Source organism: Pteropus vampyrus, unplaced genomic scaffold (assembly GCF_000151845.1).
Source record: "Pteropus vampyrus isolate Shadow unplaced genomic scaffold, Pvam_2.0 Scaffold4, whole genome shotgun sequence".
NCBI classification, from domain to species: Eukaryota; Metazoa; Chordata; class Mammalia; order Chiroptera; family Pteropodidae; genus Pteropus; species Pteropus vampyrus.
In genome coordinates, this window is record NW_011888785.1 from 15,636,202 (window position 1) to 15,659,522 (window position 23,321).

Sequence of the window (23,321 nt, forward strand, 5' to 3'; positions counted from 1 at the left end):
AATAAAATGAGGTCTAATGACTAGGCTTACTCTAGGGAATCCGCCAAAAGGAGAGAGTTACTGAATTTTCATCTGGCCAGGCTAAGAGACCTAACCCATCATTCCTCTCCAAAGCTCATCTCTATTCCAAACCAGAAAAACTCTCAATAACTAAGAAAAAAGTGTATTGCTTATTGTGTTAAATTCTTGTACAATTTATCTGTTAAAGGAGTTCCGTTTTTGTGCACCAGGCATCCATTACATAGTGTATTTTTAGTTCTTTGTATAATTAAAGCATATAGGACCTGCTACCTATTAATAATGTTTATATATATATGTGTGTATAAATATATATATATATATATATATATATTTTTTTTTTTTTAAATAAGCTTCTGAAGTGTGGAATCATCTTTGCTTTCTTCCCCCAACTCTCTGTATAATGCAGTGGTCCACTCGTGCCATAGGTCAAATCCATCCTGCTGCCTATTTCTCTACAGGCAAAGAACTAAAACCTGTTTTTATATTTTTAAATAGTTGAAATAAATCAAAAGAGTATTTCATGATATTTGAAAATTATAAGAAATTCACATGGGAATGTCCATAAACAAAGTTTTATTGGAACACTGCCATGCTCATTTGTTTATGTATTATTTATGGCTGCTTTCAGCCATAGAGCAGAGTTGAGCAATTGCCTAAAATATTTACTATCTAGGTTGTCACAGAAAAAAGTTTGCAGATCCTTGGAACGATTCTTTGAAACATGAAAAAATTAGAAGGGCTTCATTCCTTAAGAAATGTTTAACATACAAACATTTCCAATTTTCAAACAATTGCAGTCTATTCCTCTTTGAATAACTTTTATCTCATAAATAATTTTGAATGATAAATATTTGGGAAACTCCAGATTTTTACACTTTAGGAAGTTCTGAAGACTACACCAAAGTGAGGGTTCAATACAAGCAACTGGTGTTAGAGAGTGGCCAGAAGAGATAAAAAAGAGGAGCTGACCAAAAGAGACAAGGAAGAGCTCTATTCTGCAAATGAGTGGCATGAGTTTGATGTAAAAATAAATAAATAAACAAAAACTATAAAACAAAACAAACAACAAAATAAAAACCAGTCCAAGGTAAGTCCAGGTACCACGGGATAATGGTAGTATCATTAGAAACAGGGCAGACAAGAGGAAGAGTTAGTGAGTAAAGAAGTCCGAGTACAGTTTTGGAAATGCTGAATTTGAGAGAATGTTGAAACATCCACATAATGCAGTCAAGTAGGAAGCAATATAGCACGAGGAATATCAGGGCTACCTATTGCACTGCAATATCTTATGAATAGCCACTGATACTGTCACACTGGAAGTTACCAGAGCTCTATAAGTAAGAGATTTTTATATTATGTTCCTTGCGTGTGCGTGCGCATGTGAGTGTGTGTGTGTGTATCTTACTATGGAACACAAATATTATAGAGAGAAGGGAAGTTTTAAAGTAAATATTTCACCTCTATGGTTCAAAATAATGAGCCACGGGAAACTTTAAATTGTTAAAGACACATGAAATTATCAACTAATGATTTTATCAACTCTGTCCTTAAAAGAACATCCAAAGAGAAAAACATTTTCAGAAACTAGAGAAGACATATTCCACAGATATAAGTTCTTACGAATTAAAAAAAAAACAGCTTGGCTTCAACTATGAATAAAATAATCAATTTAACCTTAAGGGCTAGACTCTGAAATGGGATATATTTTACTGTAATAACAGAAAACAGAAAATTAATGCTAAAAGGGGTCTTTGAAAAAATCGTAATAGTTTCCTCTTAACGATTAGATAAGGGAGTAGATAATTTCAAAGAGGTTGAGTGACTGACTCACTAAAGGTCCTATGACAGTCACTGTGAGAATCAAGACTAGAAACTAGTACTCTTTCAACCATACTATGCTCTTAGTTTTATGAAAAAAATAATAAATATCTGACAGCACTCTTTCACTCAACCCAAACCCTTTATATTATGCTTAGTACAATGAGCACTATGAAAATCAGAAAACATTATATAATTAGTTATTGTAATTATTGTTCATATGGCCAAAACCTAAAAAAATAGACAAATCAGTAGTTTAGGAAAAATATGTTTAAACTGCTCATGATAGTAAACTTTATGAGAGAACTCTAAACCTTTCCAGCTCATCAAAGGAGCACAACACAGCACGGAGATGCCTAGAGGCTAATACTCTTAAGAAGTACAATTATTTACTAAGCTATTTTTTAAATGTATGTATTTTACACTAGTACTAAAAAACACAATAAGGCCTCTGGAAATTAGTTACCATATACTTTCCTGGGAAACTCTTCTAGTTTAATTAACAGTAAACATTATCAAAGTCAATCGAGGCCTAAGGCTGAGGAAGTGTAGAGTCAAATATATATGAGATTGAAGATAGCTTTATATGAGTAAAATGACATGCTGAAATTTGTTGATGAAAACTGGAATAAACGCAACCAAGGTATTATAGGCCTCTATCTGGGATGTTTTATGTTAAGCTAAAATGAAAATGGTCTTCTGCAAACAGAAAAATGAAAACCGTCATCCAAAGGCATGGTTTATGTAATGTCATATACTGATAGATCGAAAAGTTAAAACATACATATACATTCACACCAAGCAAATCAGTAAGCCTGTCAGACAGTTCAGAATAAACCTGGCGCTAATTTCTGAGCAAAAAACAATGCTGGTAAAAATAATTTAATAAGGATATCACTGTAAATATACTTCAAAGTCAATAATAACTAAAGCAATGTTTATAGAGAATTTTTGAAAGATATAAAAGCAGCAATTTAAGAGCATTATTACTACTATCAAGAATAACCTATTTTCTACTTCTAACTCGCCTAAGAAATATGATGCAGTCCCATCAATATCGGTGAGTCACTAGAGCAGAGATTCTATCATAAGAGGTGGGCACAGAACAATAAACAAAAGGGCTTATATAAAAGCCTCAGGGATTCTGCCAATACACACCCTGCCCCTCAAAATCCTAGGACATTCTTCCTCCACACTGTATGTAAATCAATGTTAGAAAGCACTGCTTAAAAAAATGTTTTGAATTAATGACTGTCACTAACTACTGGGCAAAGGTGACACAAAGCCAAGAGATGAAATAACAAAGACTAAAAGATTAACAAGTATCAGAAATAGAAGCAAATGAAGGATAAACTCAGAAAGATTACAGAAGTGAAAAGAATTAACACAAGATATACTGCTAAAGAAATCATGTGATTGTAATCTCAACATGAGTAAGAAAATGAAAGATGTTCATATTTTTTGTATATTTATCAATTTAGAAGTATAAAGTATATATACATGAATAACATTAAAGAAATACTAAATTTTCAGATATATATTTTAATCTGATTAGGATCATTACTTTTCCATAAAGGTCCACATTTTTGGTAATGTTGATATCCTGCAATCCAATTTATAGTGCTCTCTACTTATATTTAAATATATCTATACAAAAGAACTTCATTAGGTTATGTATGAATTGACATGAATGTAGCTGAGAAAAACCTGTTCAATTGGATGTATAATAATGATTCCTTAACTTAAGATCCTATATTATATGGTTGATTTTATCTAAGTCTGTTATTAGATATATTGTATGTATATGAAATATATATATATGGAAAATTTCAAATATTCAGCTCTTTAATATAGATTAAATAGAAAAAAGCACATTTTAAAATTACACGTTTTTTAAAAAGGCCCCAATAAATGTATTCACTAGTATTTACCGTTTGCTTAGGAAACTGAACAATTCTAGATATATAACTATAAGTCACTTGCCAAGATTTGCCATATCCAATAGGCATAAATTTTATACTCTGGTTACTAAAAATCAGCAATAAAGTAGAACATATCTCTACTAAAACTATTATTCTCAATATGATAGCGTTAAACTGATGACCATTATCTTTTAAGGATGTTAGCAAATTTTTAATTGTTGACAGTTTTATCCCCAAGGTTGGCTATTTAATTCTAGGTTTGTTTTTAATCTTTCCAGTAAGAGAATGACTTTATTTAAAATTCTTTGAGAACCACAAAAGGGACAAAAATGATTAGTCAAATGAACTAAAATAAGCAAAACAAACACTGATTATTAGATATCACCAAGCCACAAATTTTATCATGTAGAATATTAAAAAAAAAAAGTTTTACCTCTACACAGGTTTTCATCCCTGAGGCAGCAGCATAATGGAGGGGTGTGTTTTTTTTGTTATCAACAGCATCAATAGCTGCTCTCTCATATTCGCCTTGATCAAGTTTTGCTCCTTTCCATCTTAAGATCATCTGCAGACAATCTGCTCTTCTGAAATCATCTTCCACGGGGCGTGCTAAGCGAGGATGGAGGGCTCCTTCAGATATCATAATTTGAGGTCCCATACACAACAAATGCATAGATGTTTCATTGTGCACATTCCGTTTATTTGGATTTCCATCTCTACCAAAGAGAAAAGTCCTGAAATGGTAAAGAAAAAGAAGGATAAAAACCAATTTTTTCCTACTTTCAAATAAAAATACATAGAAGATAACAAATTTAAAAGATAAACTCCTTCTAAGCTGTTAAAACAATTTCTATTGAAGTATTTCTATTGTGAAACAACAGGCTGAATGACTAATTCTTATAGTTATATAAAGCTCCATTCTAGAACAATAATACTAAGAAAAACAAGGTTGAATATTTTTATAGTATTTGCTAATAAGAGATAGGAAGGGAAAAAAAGGGACAGGAAGGAAGATGAATAAGTGAAGAAAAAAGGGAGATGAGAAAAGGAAGGGGGGAGGAAGAAAAGAAACAGAAATATGTCAATAACATAATGTCAATAACATAAATGCCTTAGGTACAGTATTGAACATTCCACACCAACTTTTTTCTTTATTGCTCTGCTCCATTTCTCTTGAGTACATATTTATTTAAAAGAATGGTAATAATTAATATAAGCACACAAGTAATAAACAAGTAATGCATAAGCCTAGAACTAAAATTTAAATCTGGGAAAAATTTCTCTACCTGAAACACATCAGCTAACCTTTGAAATGATAAAGCATTTATTTACACAGTATGGTCTTTTTTGAGAGGAGTCAATTGTGGTTAGTTCCAGAAGACCAAAATCCAATTCCAAGGGAGTAGCCTTTACCAATATAGTGTAGGTTAGCTATCTGAACTACTGCCAAACCCAGACTTGAGAGTTGTGCCTAGCTCTTAATGTAGCCTCGAGCTAGGGTCATAGGATTAATGGTTGAGCCAATTCAGTGGCTATAATAGGATACTGGAAAATGAGTTGGGAAAACCTGCTATAATACAGTCAGCTTATACGAAAAGAAACACAAACGCACTATGAAATGGGCATATAAGTCCCATATCTGAAGACAGTGCTAATATTTACTGTGGAGGGCTGATACCACGAGCACTGGACTATGTCCAATTCCAGGACAGCATACGAGAAGGGAGCAGAGCCAAACCCCAGGTCCTAGTTTCATATGGGTTGCTATTAGATTAGTTCAGTTTACAACACATGGCTCTGACAGAAAAGCAATAAAAAAAAAACAAAAATACTTGGTAATAAAGGAACTAGCATGGGCTCTTCAATTTGAATGAGTCAGCCTGGCTGGAAAGCTGTTATGAGAAAAGGCTTAGTAAGAGGTCTTAAGGCAGTAGAAGGTCCAAGGCAACTTTTATAACAGCTCTGGATCTCTCCTGTTCTTATTTGATACTCCAGACAGCTCAGCAGTATAGCCCTTCAAAGCCTATTAGGTTTTCAGCATCTACATTTATTTGAATTGTCTTGAAAGTAGACATGAGGTCTCTGGAGCAGGAACAAATGAATTATTATTATGTATAATAACCATGCCAGTTCTTCATACCCAACTCTGCCCACTGGGACAAAAATCAGAGCCAGATCAGACGTCATCCTACATGTACTGAGGTCTGCACTGTAGATGAGTATGGTGGCAGAATAAGGCCCCCCACCCCAGAGAGGCCCATATCTTAATCCCTGGAAGCTAGAAATATGTTATCTTACATGGTAAAAGGGACTTGGTAGCTGTGATTAAGTTAAGGTTATTGACATGGGGAAATAATCCTGGATTATCAGGGTGGGCCCAATGTACTTGCAAGTCCTTACAAGAGGAAGAGAGGAAGATTAGACTCAGAGAGAGATTGGAAAATTCTATGCTGCTCCCCTTATTGATGGAGGGAGGGACTACAAGCAAAAAAATGCAAGCAGCTTTTGGAAGTTGGAAAATGTGAGGGATTCTACCCTAGAGCCTCCAGAAGGAATGCGGCCTTGCCAACATCTTGAGTGTAGTCCAGTAGAACTACTTCAGACTTTCAATCTCTAGAACATTAAGATAATAAATTCATGTTGTTTTAAGTCATTAAGTTTGTGGTAATTTGTTAGAGCAGCAAGAGCAAGTAAAAACAGAAAGGAACCCCAAAATAAGACTCTTAGAGGCCTAGTATAGCAGCCCTCCTCCCCTCTAGAGATAGAGGAGAAAATATTCTTCAGTGTAAACGAACTGTCCTAGGGAAAGACTCTGGGTTCTTATCCTTTGGAATGTAAGATATGTTTATAGGAGGAAGATAAGATTAACATCTCTGAGTTTCACAATTTAGGGTAACCTCTTTATTGTCTCAGGTCTCATCCACTTCTCACTCCACTTCAAATGTACACATATATCTCCTGAAAGGTAAATCTTTCTGGAGTTCTCAATCTTTATTCAGTCATAATTTAACTTCCAAGGCCTGTCTTTTAGCCTAGGTCTCAAGTTTCAGTAAAATTTGCTCAGAAAGCTCTAACGCATATTTTCTCTACATTCTCACATAGCCTTTATGGCTTTCTGATTCCTGCAATATATGTGTAGGTTCTTCATTGTTTGCTCTGCTATTTGGTTTCCTAGGAACTGACCCAGATCACCTAAACAAACCCAACCCCATCTAGAAGACTGCACCAGGTTTCCTCCTCCAGTTGACTTTGGCTACTCCTTTCCTTGTCTTCACAAAGCATCCTAACTACAAACTGATCACATAGTATCAGAGCACTTTCTTACATATCTGTTGGCTTCTCTCAGTTTATAGGCTTCTAAGGCAGAGTCTATATCCTGTTCTTTTTTGAATCCCCAATACAGTGTCAGATACATGGCAGATTCTTACTATAATTTTGATAGATGAACTGAATGCATATTATTTTTACGATATAGATCAGTGATGTGGCATTGGAGATCTCTTAAGGTACCACTCTGGATCTCTCAAGCCAGCAGGGTAGTAGGCTGGTCAAAAATATGGTATCTAGTACAGACTGCCAGGCTCTCATCCCAGTTCTGTCTCTTTTTAGCTGTGTGATCCTGGGTAAATTACATAATAGCTCATTAACAACTAATATATGGTTCATATCCTTTGTCCAAGTAAACCTACTTCTGGAAATTTATCAAAAAGAAAATAACTTAAAAGAAATAAAAATCGATAGGAATAATCATATTTAGTACAGTATTATTTTGAATAAAAAAATCTGTAATCACTTAAACAGGAAACATAAATCATGGTATACGATACAGCAGAAAATTATAAAGTCATTTAAAAGTCTATGAATGTTTATAGCTAAAATTAGAAGGGAACACAGAATAATTATAACCTGTTTAAAAGAGAGAAATATGGGTATTTTTATTTGTTTATATAATCGTGTTGCTTAAGTTAAAAAAAAAAATATATATATATATAATATTTTCCCTATGTCAACAACTGATGGTAAAATTCCCAATTATATTTCTCTGTGTTTATAATGGTTGAATTATAGCAGGTTATAATGAATAACTAAAATTAAAACTATACTCTTAAAAATGTGTTCAAGAACCACCCTTAGCCCCCTCTCCACTCTTCTGAGATGATCCCTCTTCCTCTGCTCTATCCTACTCCCAACCACTGGGCTTCTCAGAGACTGTACAACCCCTGACTTTCCCTCCCTTTTGTCTTCTTCTGGCCCAGAAGCCCTCACATTTCCACGAAGACTGGTCCTTCTTCCTTCAAGAGATTCCTTCTTCAACTTTATATCCCCAGGACCTTTATCCCAACTTCCCCACCTTCTGCTGCTCTCCCTTTTTCTCTTTTGAGAGTGGGACACAGGGACCTGGCCAGGGTCCTCTCCCTTCATTTGTCAGGGCTTCCTCCTCCCTTCCAAAATGCAGCCTCCGCCCCTCTTTTGTCTGCCTAGTTATCCCACTTCTTTCCTATAATTCAGGAAAAAAGAATAGGAAAAAAAAAAAAAAAGTGTTCAAGATGAAACTCTTCCAAGAGGCATTTATTATTAATAACAAAAAATATTTCATTTTCTTCAAAATTTAATTTATAAAAAAATTAAAAATAATTCAGATTCTGTAAGATTCTGTGCAACCACATTTATCTAGCCTTTCCTATCCCCATTTCCAATATACCATTTATTCTCTCTTTTAGTTTGTTCAGGAGACCTCAGGTTCTAATCACCATGAAATTTAATGCAAGCTGGGAGGATGTCAAGGCACATGAATACCTATCACTATCTCTCCCTCCACCACCTAGATCTTCCCCAACGTAGGGAAGAAACATTGAGATAACTTTGTAAATATTCTCATATCCAATCTACCAGATTCTGATTGATCAAATCAAACAAAGTTTATTATTCTAAAATTAAACTACTAAAATAGTTTCTTTATACATACTCCGGAAAGATTTCAGATTTATTGGGCATAGTACCATATCTTCATAAACATTCTGTGCTAAAACTATAAGGCTGGATATTCTAATTTCATTAATTCACATTACTATTTTTCTAAATCTATTTAAATTCAAAAGTAGAATCTACCTTAATTTATATGAATGTACAAATAAAAGAGTAAATATGTAATTGATGTACAAGTTTTAGACAGTCCCTTTTCTGTAACTATGTCAATAATTATGAAGTGTATTTTACTATTTGCTTATAAGGTTAATTCTAAAACGGGTACAGAAGATAATTGGTGGGAAGGTGAATGAAGTAAGAAAAACACTAATCTGGAAAAAAAAATCCTTTTCATTTGACTCTAATAACCCATCCACAAACCATCTGTTCTTCTAGATTCTTTCACTGTTAATTCTGAAATGGCTAGTTTATAACTGCTACCTCTATTTCTTCTACATTCACTCTCCACTTCAATATGACTCTATTCCTACGACGGCCCTGAATGTGCACGCTCATATCACTAGGAATTTCCTAAGAGCTAAATTCATCATTGTCTTTAATTTTTGCTTTTGTCTTGAAATTGCTGACTATTCATTCACATCTTGACCTTTCTGTTATCTTGGTTTCCATCTCTACACACCTTTTCAATATGCCTCTTAAATTTTTTTTAGTATAACTTCTCTTTTACTCATAATGATGGTTCCACTTCCTACTCCCTTATTGTAAGCAAATTCAGTTCCTGAATCCATTTTCTTCTACATAAACATTCCCTTCTTTTAGAGAGCACATCCACTCTCAAAGCCATTTATCTTTCAATGGTTTCTGTGAATACATTTTATATATTGTAAAACATTATCAGAATCTAAATGATAGGCAGTGGTGGCAGAATTATGGTTTCTCTCAAAGGGCTTCCATTACTTCTGTGATAATTCTTAATGCTCTATCACCCTGTCTGACTTCTCATCTTACCTCTAAACATATTCTAAATTCTTCTAGGCCCCTTTCTCTTGCCTATTTCACTATCACCTCATATTCAACTGAGCTCCCTCCAAAATAATAGCCTTCACTCCCAGAGCCTCAATTTCTTGCCATAACACTCATATTCGCAGTGACTAAACATATACAAAGGCCTTCAGTTCCTCTTAGATCTTCTCTTTTATGCAGCAAATATTTATTGAGCAGTCATCATTTGCCAGGTACTATTCTAGAAGTGAGGCATATTATAAAGAAAACAGATTAAGTCTCTGTCCTAATGGGGTCTGCAAGCAAGGGAGGTTGGGAGAGGAGGACTACATTTCACTCCATTTAAAAGAACTTAATTAACTCCTAAAATATAAGAGCAAAAAAATTGAAATCAATAAGTGGAAACTTTTAATTCTCAAAGCTTGATGTTATTATATGCTCTAATAAAACTTTTATATTTTATTTACACCAAAAGTCAGGACCCTTTTATTTCTAAAGAAGCAAAAGAAGCTGTTCTATAAAATCTAAGGAATAAGTATTATAATCTCCATTTTATACATGACTTTCCCAAGAAGATACAATTTATGAACTGTATATCCAAACTAGAACATGCTGACTCCAAAGTCTAACAGTCTTTTTGCTACATTAAGTAGTAACGATTTATGAATACAGATTTAGTTTCCCCTGAAAGAGGCACTGTGGTGCGGTATAATGTAAATACACAGCATTGGGGTTCAGAGAGATATGGCTGCAAACTAGCTGCTAAACTATAAACTACTTTTCTTTTACCATGTTCTGCCTATGAAGAGAAGAAAGTTATGACTGCTGTTGCGGGAACCATAAAGCTAAAGGAAATGGAGATAAAATCAAGGCCTTAATCCAAACAGGTGCTTTACTTAATGGCTGCTACGTCCTTAACTAGGTATGTGCACCTAGGTCTACCTATATATGTCATGTGTTAGGAATCTAGCCAAACTGAGCCAGGGGCTATACTGAAGCTATCTGGCAGATACCCCAGATTATATGAAGCAGCATGAGAAAATAATTGCCATAAACCTGTTAGAAAGTTTAACAAGGTTAAATGTAATAAAATATTTGAAGCAATATAGAACACAAATAATTAAAATAGAGTTGCTATTTTACTTAATATTGATAAGTAAATGCTATTTATCCTTATTCTGCATGATATAATTTTAAGAGTAATTTCTTAATTCCAAAAGCAACTAACATTTAAAATAATCTGATCTGTAATTTTCTCTGCACTATCTGAATTAATTTTGAAAAACATAAGAATACACACAGATTAAAGAAATTAGAATTGCTTATTCTTAGAAGAGCGATAAAGTATTTTCTGATTCTAGTATAGGATATTAAAGGCTTTAATAAAAAATTTATGAGCCACTAATCTCCAAACAATTAAGGAAAGAGAAAAAAGAAAACACCTAAACACTTTAGGCTGAAGTTGAAAATTAAGAATAAAGTAAAAATATAAGTATAAAGTTAAGTATAATGCATCAGGCCAAATAAAAAAAGTAGTCCAATCTGATGACTAAAAGAGAATATATAGTTGCCTTTTCTGGAGGTCTTTTAAATACTTATTCACTACTTGATGGAAAGAGACAGATATAATCTGCTTAGAGGAACCAAGAATATTGACCAGATCAGCAATTCCTAAACTTTTTGCTCATAGGACCCTTTTACAACTTTAAAAATTACTGAAGATTCCTAAGAACTTTTGTTTATGTTAGTTATAGACATATTAATACTTATCATATTAGAAATTAAAACAGAAATTTAAAAAATATTTATTCATTAAAAAATAAACCCATTACATATTAAACATTCCTAACATTTTAAAATGACAATTATCTATACATATTTTTTCAAATTAAGTGAGAAGAATGACTTTGTTTTACATGATTATAAATTTCTTTTAACGTCTGGCTAATAGAAGACAAATTCTTATAGCATTCAATCTATTGTAATATGCTGTTTTGCTTCAAGTATATGAAGAAAATCCAGTTAGAAAAGGTAGAAGTATTTTAAAATGGCCTTTTTAGATAATTGTGAATATTCATATTTGATACTATGCCCAAAATTCAATAAGTTGTCATTTATTGCTAATCAAATCTTAAAGATTACTTTGCAATGTAGAGTCTGAAATCATGTCAGTAAACTTTTTGTACTGTTACATTAATCCATTGGTCTATCCTTAGAATTTTGAATAAATCTTTTACCCATGCATAATTTTAAAAACTCAAATACTGATCTTCTGAAAAATAATGATTCACTGAGTTATTTAGATTTTCTAGATGTTCTCACATTTCATTTTACGATATTAAAAAAATCACGTTAGTTTATATTACTGCCAATCTTATCAGAAATCCTAATCATAAGAATATTTCTTTGTGAGATGATTTTATAAAACTTCTATTTACTTTGTAACGATACTATGCTAGATGCTAGAAGTATAAAAAAGATACTTTACAAAGATGGAATTTAGGTAGGCAGAAAGAATATATATAAAATTATAAAATACAATGAGATAGTGTATACCAAACAAGTAATATAAACAAACAAAAAAGAACCATATAAGTTTAAAAAAAAAAAAAAAAAAAGACAGATTCCGGTGGGTTGTGACTGGCTTACGAAGATAGATAAAGTGTGCTTGAAGAAAGAATAAAATTTAAACAAGAGAAAGCTGAGAGGAGTGGAGAAGGGGGATACTCCTGACAGAGAGAACAGCATGGACATGGCAAACAGAACACACCTGGCAAATTTCAGGAATTCCAGAAAGAGCAGCTTAATCTGAACAACAATTTGTATAAAAAGAAATAAAAAAAGGTTGAAAATTTTTTGTCAAGTTCTAAAGAGCTTTGAATACTGGTTTTAAGCATTATATTTCACTGTGTAAACAGTGTTTCTTTCTCTCTTTTTCAGCATCAGACTTCCATAGATGCATAATCCACTTCTAAAAAAACTAAATTTGTTTACATTTTTTTCTATCCTTTGCTTCTTTCATTTTATAACCTAGCAAACAGCAAATTTAATTCCTATGTAATTAGGTAAGACTTCATGTAAATATATTTGCTGTCACTAATGCTCGAAGAGATTTAAAGTATCTTAGTATTTTCAGTTCTAAAAAAATGTTTTGTTTTTAGAAAAGTCTTTTCAAGTAACTGAACCCCATTAAAAGAAAGGAAACTCAAATCTGATCATGATTAGATAAGGCAAAGGTATCGCTTTTTCAACTTAAACTAGTTAATCAGAACTTAGAATTTTGCTGTAGGAACCATTTCCTGCAATTTTTTGATAGCCGATAAGTACTTTTCTAGAATTGAAATGTTGAAATTAAAAACTAAACTATTATCAAGAATTCATACTATGAAACATACTGAGGATCAAAATGTATTTACAGAAGCAAAACTATGTGAACCATCCTCACTATATAACTTTTGGTCTAATTTAGGCATAAGAAAAAAAGTCATACTTAATAATTTAGGCACCTTCAGTTTTAGAAAGTTTAATTCACTATAAAACTATATAACATGCACATATATATGTATATATTTTCAAAGATCAGTGTTTTTTCCCTCTTTCACTAACTTGTTATCAACTGGTTTACGGTAATACTTACCCTAATATTCTATTCATTCCATGTCTAGCAGCATAGTGTAACGGAGTATTGTGCTGGTAGGGCTCCCCATAAGATGTATTTGGATCAAGGGATTCTTTTAGCTGAGGGTTGTTTTCGTATATTTGGCAGGCCAGGTTTTCATCACCATTGATGAGTGCTTTACGGAATTTGGTGGTTGTGTTTCCCATGTTTTGTTTTGTTTTTTTCTGACAGGCAGTGGCACTTTTTTCCTTCCCCCTTCAGCCACTTCTTGAGTGCTTCTGCAACATGTTTCACATTCTAATGGAGGTAAAAACGGTTAAGTTAGAAAGATTGGAAAACAATAATCACGAAGCAGTACCCTAAAGAAACTATCATAATTAGGAACACTAATAAACTCTAGGAAGAGTATGTAAGAGGACAAACTATAATACATTTTACTAAATTCATCTCAATAGCTAAAAAAAAAATCTCAAGATTTTAACATTGAGCAAATTAACCTCTTGTTAAATTGTAACATTTTCCTGCACAGACTATTAAGGTTTCCCAGGCTGCATTTTGTACCATAAAAGTTATCTACATATATGAGTTTTACAATTTTTCTCTTCACATGGGCAGAAAATGAGGTTGACAGACTTCTATGGTTGCATACATTTAAATCTCTGTATAAGTTATGTACAAATCTGACTCAGCCAATTTGTGGGATAGTGAAAAATGTAGATTTTGCTCATATAAGAACTCTAGAAAAGATGTTAAAGTATAGTAAAGAAAAGTGAAACTGCTCAGTACTTATAAGGACATCAGAGAAAAGCTTTTACAAGTGTAAACATACAGAACTACACAACTCACTGATTAATCAGTCACAGCACACTAATAAAACTAATTATAACTGATTATATGCAGAACAATGGAAACAGTGATTATTCCACTTTAAGTCCATTAAATTTATTTCTTTCTATAAAGAATTCAAAACAAGGCTGAAAACACCAAAAGGGAAGAAGGATATAGATACAATCACTGGATTTGGAGTTTGAAATATCACATTTGTCTACACTAGCTGTGCAACTTTGCGTCAGTTATTTACCCTCCAAAAGCCTCAGGTTCCTATCTGTACAGTAAAGTCGAATGACTACTTTTTAAGGATGGCTGAGGATCATAAAAGCTAATTTTTAAAAAGTATCTACCACAGTCCTTGGCTAGTGTGCTCAATATGTGCTAGTTTCATTCCAAGAAATATTTCGGAATCTATTCTTGGACTATGATCAAAATGAATAATAAAGTAAACAGCCTATGCAAAGGCAGGTACAAAACAAAAGGCATATTCAAGGAGGTGAGCACAAATGGAGTTCAGGGTCTCCAGTGCTGGACTACCAGGAGATGAAACTGAAAACAGATTTGGGCCAGACTAAGAAACTTATATTATAACCTGTAAAGAACAGATAATTAATTTAAGGCTTTTATGAAGGGCAGTGATATGATTATTTTATGCTTTAGAAAATTAGCCATTGTGACAGTGTAGAAGATAGACTAAAGGGAGGAAAACGTAGAGGCAAAATACGAGAGTCTATCATGTTACCCAGTTAACTCAGTGGCAGGCTGGATATTTAAACACAACTTTTAAAAAAGTAAAAATGATAAGTACTTGTTCAACACAAGCTTTGTACAGGGCAATAACAGTTTCAACAGAATACAAATTAAAGGACCGAAAAACATGAGTTTTTTTTAAAGATGTCAGACAAGGAAAGGGTATTAGTGGGAAAGGTGGTGAAATTTCAATAAAGTCTGTAGATTAGTGAACACTATTGTATCAATATTAATTTTTTTGGTTTCAATAATTACCTGGTTATATAAAATGTTAACATTAAAGGAAGGTGGGTGAATGATATACAGGGACTTTACGTACTCTCTCTGCAACCTTTATGTGAGTCTAAAATGTTTTAAAGAGTTTTTAATTTTTTTTAAGTATTCTATAAAACAGAGGCTCTCAACTTTGGCTGTACATTTAAAAACCTGGAGAACTTCAGAGTTCCATTGGCCAAGTGACATCCCAGACCAATTAAATCAGTCTCTAGTGGGTGCCACCCAGGCACTGTTATTTGAGCTCTTTGAATGATTTCAATGTGCACACACACCATTGTATAAAAAGCTCCTGGATTCCTCTAGCTTAATGTTATATCTAAGTATGGACATGAAGGTGAGCAGGCAGGATAAGACATTGGCTAAGCCTATTTTAGAGATAAGTGTTAAATACCTACTTACTACAACAGCACATTTTCTGGCATACAGGTATACTTAATGAGGTAACCATCTGGGTCTTTTGAGTGTCCTTTGTAATTCATTTTATACTTTAAATATGCATCATAGAATTTTTTTGAAAATATAAAGAAAAAGGACAAAAAACTCAGAGTCTATTTTGTGGAAGATAACTACTGTTAGTATTTTTGAGAAATAACCACCCTATTTATGACATATGTAAATGAGTTTGTAGATACACAAATTGGATCATACTACATAATTTTTAAATTTTTATTTAATTTTTCAGAAGGTTGCCGAAACTTGAGCCTAAAGAACTATTCCCTTATCATCTCATCTTGAATGGGAATTAAATTCCCCTTCCCATATTCCATGTTTATCACAATATACTATAGCCACTTTGGGTTTTTTTCAGCAACAGCTTGGATTATATTATTTTTTCTTTTATTTTTTCATAGAATCTAGGCGCTATGTGTTTATCCTCAGTGAAATCATTTGTTGTACTGCTTTAAGCATTTTAAGGGTTTATTATTCTTAATGAGAACTGCATTTGGTTTACTATATATTTTTATTTATAACCAAATATAAAGAATATCAGGTTTTAAAGAATCTTTCCTAAGGATTTGGAAATTTTCAGTTCTTTTGGTTTTATCTTTCTTGCCTAATAGAATGTAGCTCAAATTATGAATACTTTCAGAGTTTTGGATTAAATTAATAAATAACACTTTTTCTTTGATTTAAAATATTACTTTAGAGAAATGTTCTATAAGAAAATAATTTCTATCCAAATGTGAAGAAATATCTATAAAAGCAATGACATCTTGGGGTACTTATTTAAAATAATGAAATATTTTTAAAAATCGATAATACTCTAAAAGTACATTAAATATTACTTTACTCATGTTAAAAAGCATAACGGCATCTCGAAACCTTTTTGTGGTTCTCAGTTATTTTCAAGTAGATTTCATTTTTAAAATTTGAGTTCATTAAGCCTGAAAGTCACCAGGAAATGCATCATCTAAAGAAGTCATTGCTCCATTCCCTCTCAGATTTATTCTCACAGTCTTGCCTACAAATTTGCCAGATGTGTCCTTTTACTTTTTCATAGCCACAGCTAGTATATCATAGTCACTTGAAGTGACTGGTCCCTCTCTGTTTTTGAATCGAACTCTTAAGTACTATTTCTCCAACTACAAGATAAATCTATATACAAAGCTTCATGAGGCAGGTGATGGCTTATCTAAGAGATGAAAAATAAAATCCTTATTTTGGGCTTCTAACTAACACAGAAAAATTTAGGTGGAATTTCATCATCTTTGACTAGTAAAGCACAGCACTTAATAAGTAGTTAATGAAAAAAGTAAGAAAAATATAGCCTGTCAATGAACACCAGAAAGCTTTCCCTAATTTCTGATTAATTTTTAATCGTGAAGGGCTCTATAACTCTTGCTTTAAATCTCTGTCTTTCAACTTCCCCATTCAAAGGTTAGTAATCTAGAACAAAAATTCAAATGCACTTAAATTAATAAACCACTCACAGAAATCTTTTAATAGATGAACAAGGGCTTCAGAAATAACCAACTCCTAATTTATTTGTTTCAACACGGTAAAAAAATTTTAAGTCATAATTAGGGATTAAATTGTTGACCTAAACAAAATAATTAGGTCCCATTTTTCATTTAACTGGAAGAAAACCCAATATTACACTTAAGCACACACAGTTCATCCTTCTACAACTTTCTGCAGATAAAAATAACAATTTTAAATCTATAACTAAAATTTCCTTTAGCCACAAAGGAAACAAGTAGAAAGTTCAAACAGGTCCCAACCCCACCTCACTCCACATTGAAATTAAGAGAGATGTGTCTCCAAGAAGAAAACTGCAGAGATCTCTGTTCTCAAAGAAATACTCTAATTGTTATTTCAATAGCACTTAAAAAGATGGTTAAAAAAAGACTCTAAGAGAACCTGCAAGGGATAAAGTAAAAAAATAAGGATGGAAGAAAAAAAGCCAGGAAAAGTCAATGTAATACAGCTGACAAAAACCACGTGGACAAATAATATATTAAACTAGCAATTCTGTCCATTCACTCATTCAACGGCATTTATTAATCTTAGTAATTTTCATTAGTTGCCGTACATTAGATTCACCTGGAGAAGTGATTTCAACTGGTCTGGGGAGGACAAAGCCAGAGTGAGAACTTTAAAAGTGATCCAGTTCATTATAACATGCAGACTTAAGGACCATGGAATAATTTTTAAACTACGCTAAGCCAAAGGCAAGAAATATGATGGTAAAGAAAAGAGTAGTAGGAGTTGGAAAGACCTGTGTTCATATTCTGTTTTTATTTTACCAAGTAACTTAACCTCTTTGAGTTGTTTCCTAATCTAACCAGTAGTAATATCTACTTTCTTCAGTTAACAAATATAAATGAACAGATAAAAATCATTCCACCTATGGAATTTATATTGTAATGGGAACAGATAGATAAACAATGTAAGGCCTTGATTTTATTGTTTGCAGGTTTTTGAGCTAGATCTTTCTCTGGCTTTAGTATTCTTAGAAAAATACATCTAAGATATATTTGTGTTGATGCATGAATCAATAGTTAATTCTTTTCATGGCTGAGTAGTAGTCCACTGTGTGGATGTACCACTCTTTATTTAACCAATTACATATGAAGGACATGTTGGTTGTTTCCAGTTTTTGGCAATTGTCAAATAAGGCAATGATAACATTCACATACAGGTTTTGTGTGAACATATGTTTTAATTTCTCTTGGGTATATATCCAGAAGTAGAATCACTGGGACGTGTAGTAAGCTATTTATATAAAAAAGTTTAGTGAACTGTTTTCCATAGATGTACAAGTTAATTCCTGTAAGCCATGCATGAGTTACAGTTGCTCTGTATCTTGGTCAGCATTTGGAATCATCAGCAGTTTTTTTTCCGTCCTTTTTCGGTAACCTTTCTAATGGATGTATAGAGGCACCTCACAATGGTTTTAATTTCCATTACCCTAATGACTTGAGCACACTTTCATATGCTTGCTTGCCATGAGTATTTCTTAATTTTAAAGTGTCTGTTTAGAGCTTTTGCTCATTTTTAAATATAGGTTACTACTGAATGTAAATTCCTTATATTTATAAAAAAGTCCTTTGTTAGAAATGTAATTTAAAAATATTTCTTCTACTCTGTAGCTTCTCTTCTCAATCTCTTAATAGTGTTGTTCACAGACTAAAAGTTTTAAATTTTGATGAAGTCAAATTTATCATTTTTCTCCCTCTTATGGACAGTGGTATTGGAGTCATATGTTAAACTCTTTGCCTAAACTGGGTCACAGAAATTTTTCTCCTATATTTTCTTCTAGAAGTTTTTTAGTTTTAAGTATTATGTTTAAGTCTATGATCTATTTTGAGTTCATTTTCAATATAATACACTACATTAACAAAATGAATACTAAAACTCATATTATCATCTCACTAGGAAAAGCATTTGACAAAATTCAATATCCATTTATGATAAAAACTCAACAAAGTGGGTATAGAGGGAATGAAACCTCAACATAATAAGTCCATTTTATGACAAGCCCACAGCTAATATCACACTCAATCGTGAAAAGCTCAAAGCTTTTCCTCTAAGATCAGGAAGAAGACAGGAATGACCACTCTTGCCTCTTTCATTCAACACAGTATTGGTAGTCCTAGCTAGAGCAAGAAAAACAAGTACAAGGCATCCAAAATAGAAAAAAAAAAAAAAAAAGGTAGTAAAACTGTCACTAATTGCAGATGGCATGATATTATATATAGAAAACCCTACAGACTCAACCAAAAACTGTTAGAATGAATAAATGAATTCAATAGTTACAAAATACAAAATCAATATGGAGAAGTCTGTTGTGATTCTTATACACCAATAACAAATTACCAGAAAGAGAAATTAAGAAAACACTACTATTTACAACTGCCTCAAAAAGAATAAAATACAGCCACACACTGTATAGTAATGTCTCAATCAATGAGAGACTGCATATATGACAGTGGTCCTATAAGATTATACTGGAGCTGAAAAATTCCTATGGCCTAGTGACATAGCTATCATAATGTTGTAGCACAAAGGCTGCAAAAATCAACAAGGCTGTGGTTGGGATAGCAAACATGTGGATGAGGATGACATTGAGGAGCACCTAGAGGAGGTTCCTAAGGAACTGACTAAAGAGTTACTGGAACACAAACATATAGCTGAAGAAGAGGCAAGAGAAGAGGTGCAGGAGAAGAAAAAGAATCCCCAAGAAAAATCACGGTGAAGGGTTTTTTGCAGACCTCAACGAGCTCCTAAGTTTGAAAACATGGACAACACTGAAAGGCTTTCATTAATAGAGAGGAATGTTCATGGTATATTATCTGCTTATAAGCAAATCTATAATTAAAGAAACAAACGAAGTAAACACCATAGACATATTTCTGAAATCAATGATATCTCCTTGAGAAGAGCCTTAGGCAGGTCCTTCAGGAGGTATTCCAGAAGAAGGCATTATTATCACAGCAGATGACAACTCCATGCATGTTATTACCCCTGAAGACCTTCCAGTGAAATAAGATGGGAAGGTGGAAGACAATGATACCGATGATCCTGATCCTATGTAAGCCTAGACTAAGGTATGTGTTTGTGTCTATGTTTTCAACAAAAAAGTTTATAAAATTCAACTTAAAAATAGAAAAGAGCTTACAGGATAAGAATATAAAGAAATAATGTGTACAGCTGTACAATGTGTTTATGTTTTAAGCTAAGTTGTTATCACAAAAGAGTAGAAAATTTAAAAAATATATTTTTAAGTTTACAAAGTAAATGTAGCTTACTGTAGTAAGCTAAGGTTAATTTATTATTGAAGAAAAAATATTTTTTATAAATTTAGTGTAGCCTAAATGTACAGTGTTTATAAAGTTTACAGTAGTGTCTTCACATTTACTTACCACTCACTCACTCACTCACTCACCCGGAGCAACTTCCAGTCCTGGGTCATGGTAAGGGCCCTATACAGGTGTACCATTTTTTATCTTTTATACTGTATTTTTACTATAACTTTCCTATGTTTAGATACACAAATATACTGTTACAATTGCCTATAGTATTGACCACAGTTACATGCTGTACAGGTCTGTAGCCTAGGTGTGTAGTAGGCTATACTGTCTAGGTTTGTGTAAGTGCACTCTAACGATATGCACAATTACAAATCATCTAACACCACATTTCTCAGACTGTATCCCCACTGTTAAGCAACAAATGACTATACTCAATTCTGCTGTTGTAGCTTGAAAGCCATAGGCAATATGTAGTAGAATGGGTATAGTTGTGTTCCAATAATATTTCATTTACAAAAATAGGCAAGGGGATTTGGCTCATGGGCTGCAGTTTGGGAATCTCTGATTTAATGGAAAGAGCATAGCATAGAACAATTTGGGTTGGAATCCCACATCTGCTTCTTTCTAGTTTTAGCAAAATTCACTTAACCTCTCTGAATCACAATTTCCTCATCTGTAAAATGAGAATAAGGCCACCTACCTTGCAAGATTGTCATGATTATCTAGGTAAAGTAGGTAGTACAGTACCCGGCGCATAGCAGGTACTCAGTAAATTTTACTTCCCTTCCCCTATCAGGATGTACAAGTCACTGGTAGAGTTGGTTGCTGCCTTTAAAGAATTCGATACTCATTATTATTAAAAGACAGTAAAATCTTAAGAAAAATGTCACCAACTCTATGCTTCTGATCAGGAATGATATATAATTGGTAATCTAGGCTCTATGATTTTAATATTAGGTGTCTGACCTTTGGCAAATTAAAAAACTATATATTTTTTCAACTATCTTCTGAACCAAGGTTAATTCCATTTTTACTATTTTTCTAGGTCACTGTCAATATTAACAAAGGTCTCTCTTATATAATTACACTTACAGACACTAAGTGAAAGGGATATAGAACTGAGTATAAAGCCAGGAGCAGGAGATAGAATTTCAAATTGGGAGCATATGGAAAAAACACACACACACACACACACACACACACACACACCCCACACACACAACACACACCCTATCTTTGGCAGGGAGCAAGAGGTCTTACCCTGAAATGCTGCTAAAAATGAAGTATGGTTTATGAAATCTGGGATTTAGCCTGCCTAACTGCATATTAAGTTGAAGTCAAATGTGGTTTTACACTTGGTGGATTCCTGGAAGAAATTCATGAATATCTACAACTTACAGGAAAACTTAACGAGTATTAGAGAATACTATGACAATGATCTAAGCTGAGAAAAATCTTTTAACAAAGAAAGCAACTTCCCTGTTATATGCATTCCAGAATTAGAATTCACTTTGCTGTTATTACAATATCTTAATCTGGCAGCATTCAAAATAAAGACTACACAAACACAAAAGTATTATCATGATAGTGCGAAAAAACTCCGTGCGGCAGTTTGGCTGCTTGAGAATTCTCAGCAACCAAGGAAAAGGAGATAATCCAATATATACATTTTGGCTGTTCTTGGATAATTTTTAAATCTATATAGCTTTCACAGTGTGGAGAAGGATATGGAAAAGGAAGAAATGAAAATAGCTGCAAAGGGCAGCATCTGACTGTCTCTTTTTGCCAAACTGGCAAATGAACATTGAAAATAGCTAGCATGAGGTCCGTAAGTGGAAAACGGTCCAAACTTGGGTTACAACTGTGTGAAGCATCATTCTTACTCTTCTATTTCCTACTAAAACATAACTATCTGCAATGATCACAGTACATAGAACCTTCCACACAAGTAAATTTTTCAGATAGCTAAAATTTTTGCTAAATATTCAACTTTCATACATTTGACTTTCCAACTACTCAAAATGTTACGTTATGTTATACTTTTAACTCCCCCTTCACAACTATTTTTCATACTTTGAAATCAGAATTTCATGTAGTGTTGAAAAATTAACATTTCAAGCTCTAATGCTATGGTGCTGTCAGCAGATGTCTTGATTTCAGCAACTCTGGCATCACTCATTACTCAGCAGTGTTTGCTTTCATAATTTTTGAATACTATATTGTCTTTATTACATAAACATAAGTGAAAATATCTTGGTATTAGGAAGCCAAGGTGTTAAAGTTAATGCAATCGAGAAAAAAGATAAAATTACTTTAGCTTAGAACTGAGGCTCCCTAAACTTTAATCAATGGAAGTCAATTGAGAAAAAAGATAAAAATTACATACTATTTATGGAAGTTCAGAAATTTGTAATAAAACATTGTTTGAAAAGGTAACAATTTTTACTGTTTGTAAGCAGTATTAAATGTTTAAAAAAATTTTAAAGTTAATTGTAAGTTTTGTGCTTAAACTTCAGGGAACAGAACTGCTCCGTAAACTCTAATAATTATGTACATTCGAATTTAGTACAAGTTTACAAAATAATATTAAAAGAGAATAATTCCCTTTCTCACACTAACCACAAAGAATAAATACAAAATTGCTGTAATAAAAATTTTTTTTTCATAAAACCACATTGGAAAAGACCCCACTCTTCCACACAGTTTTAAAATCAGTGAGCACCTGGCTTTGCTATATCCTTCACTGTGAGGTACTCATTTTAAATTATTATTGTTATGGAGAAAACTCTAGAATTATTATATTGTGTCAAGGGATAAGATTATTTTGTTTCTAGAAGCTCTCTGTGTTTCTTATCCATTGTCCTGCTGAGCCTAAAGGAATTTATTCAAGATTACAAGTTC

At 32.9% G+C, this 23,321-nt stretch overlaps 1 protein-coding gene across 6 annotated transcripts in view; it reads right to left on the bottom strand.

Moving 5' to 3' along the window:
- Positions 1-23,321, bottom strand: part of ANKIB1 (ankyrin repeat and IBR domain containing 1) — a 113,539-nt gene that overhangs the window by 63,272 nt on the left and 26,946 nt on the right. For all 6 annotated transcript variants that reach the window (XM_011363737.2, XM_023533251.1, XM_011363772.2 and 3 more), the window contains 2 exons: positions 13,327-13,605; positions 4,195-4,495 (listed from right to left, as the gene is read on the bottom strand). In XM_011363737.2, coding sequence (XP_011362039.1) covers positions 4,195-4,495; positions 13,327-13,514 — 489 coding nt within the window. In that variant the 5' untranslated portion in view covers positions 13,515-13,605. The remainder of the gene's footprint in view (positions 1-4,194; positions 4,496-13,326; positions 13,606-23,321) is intronic.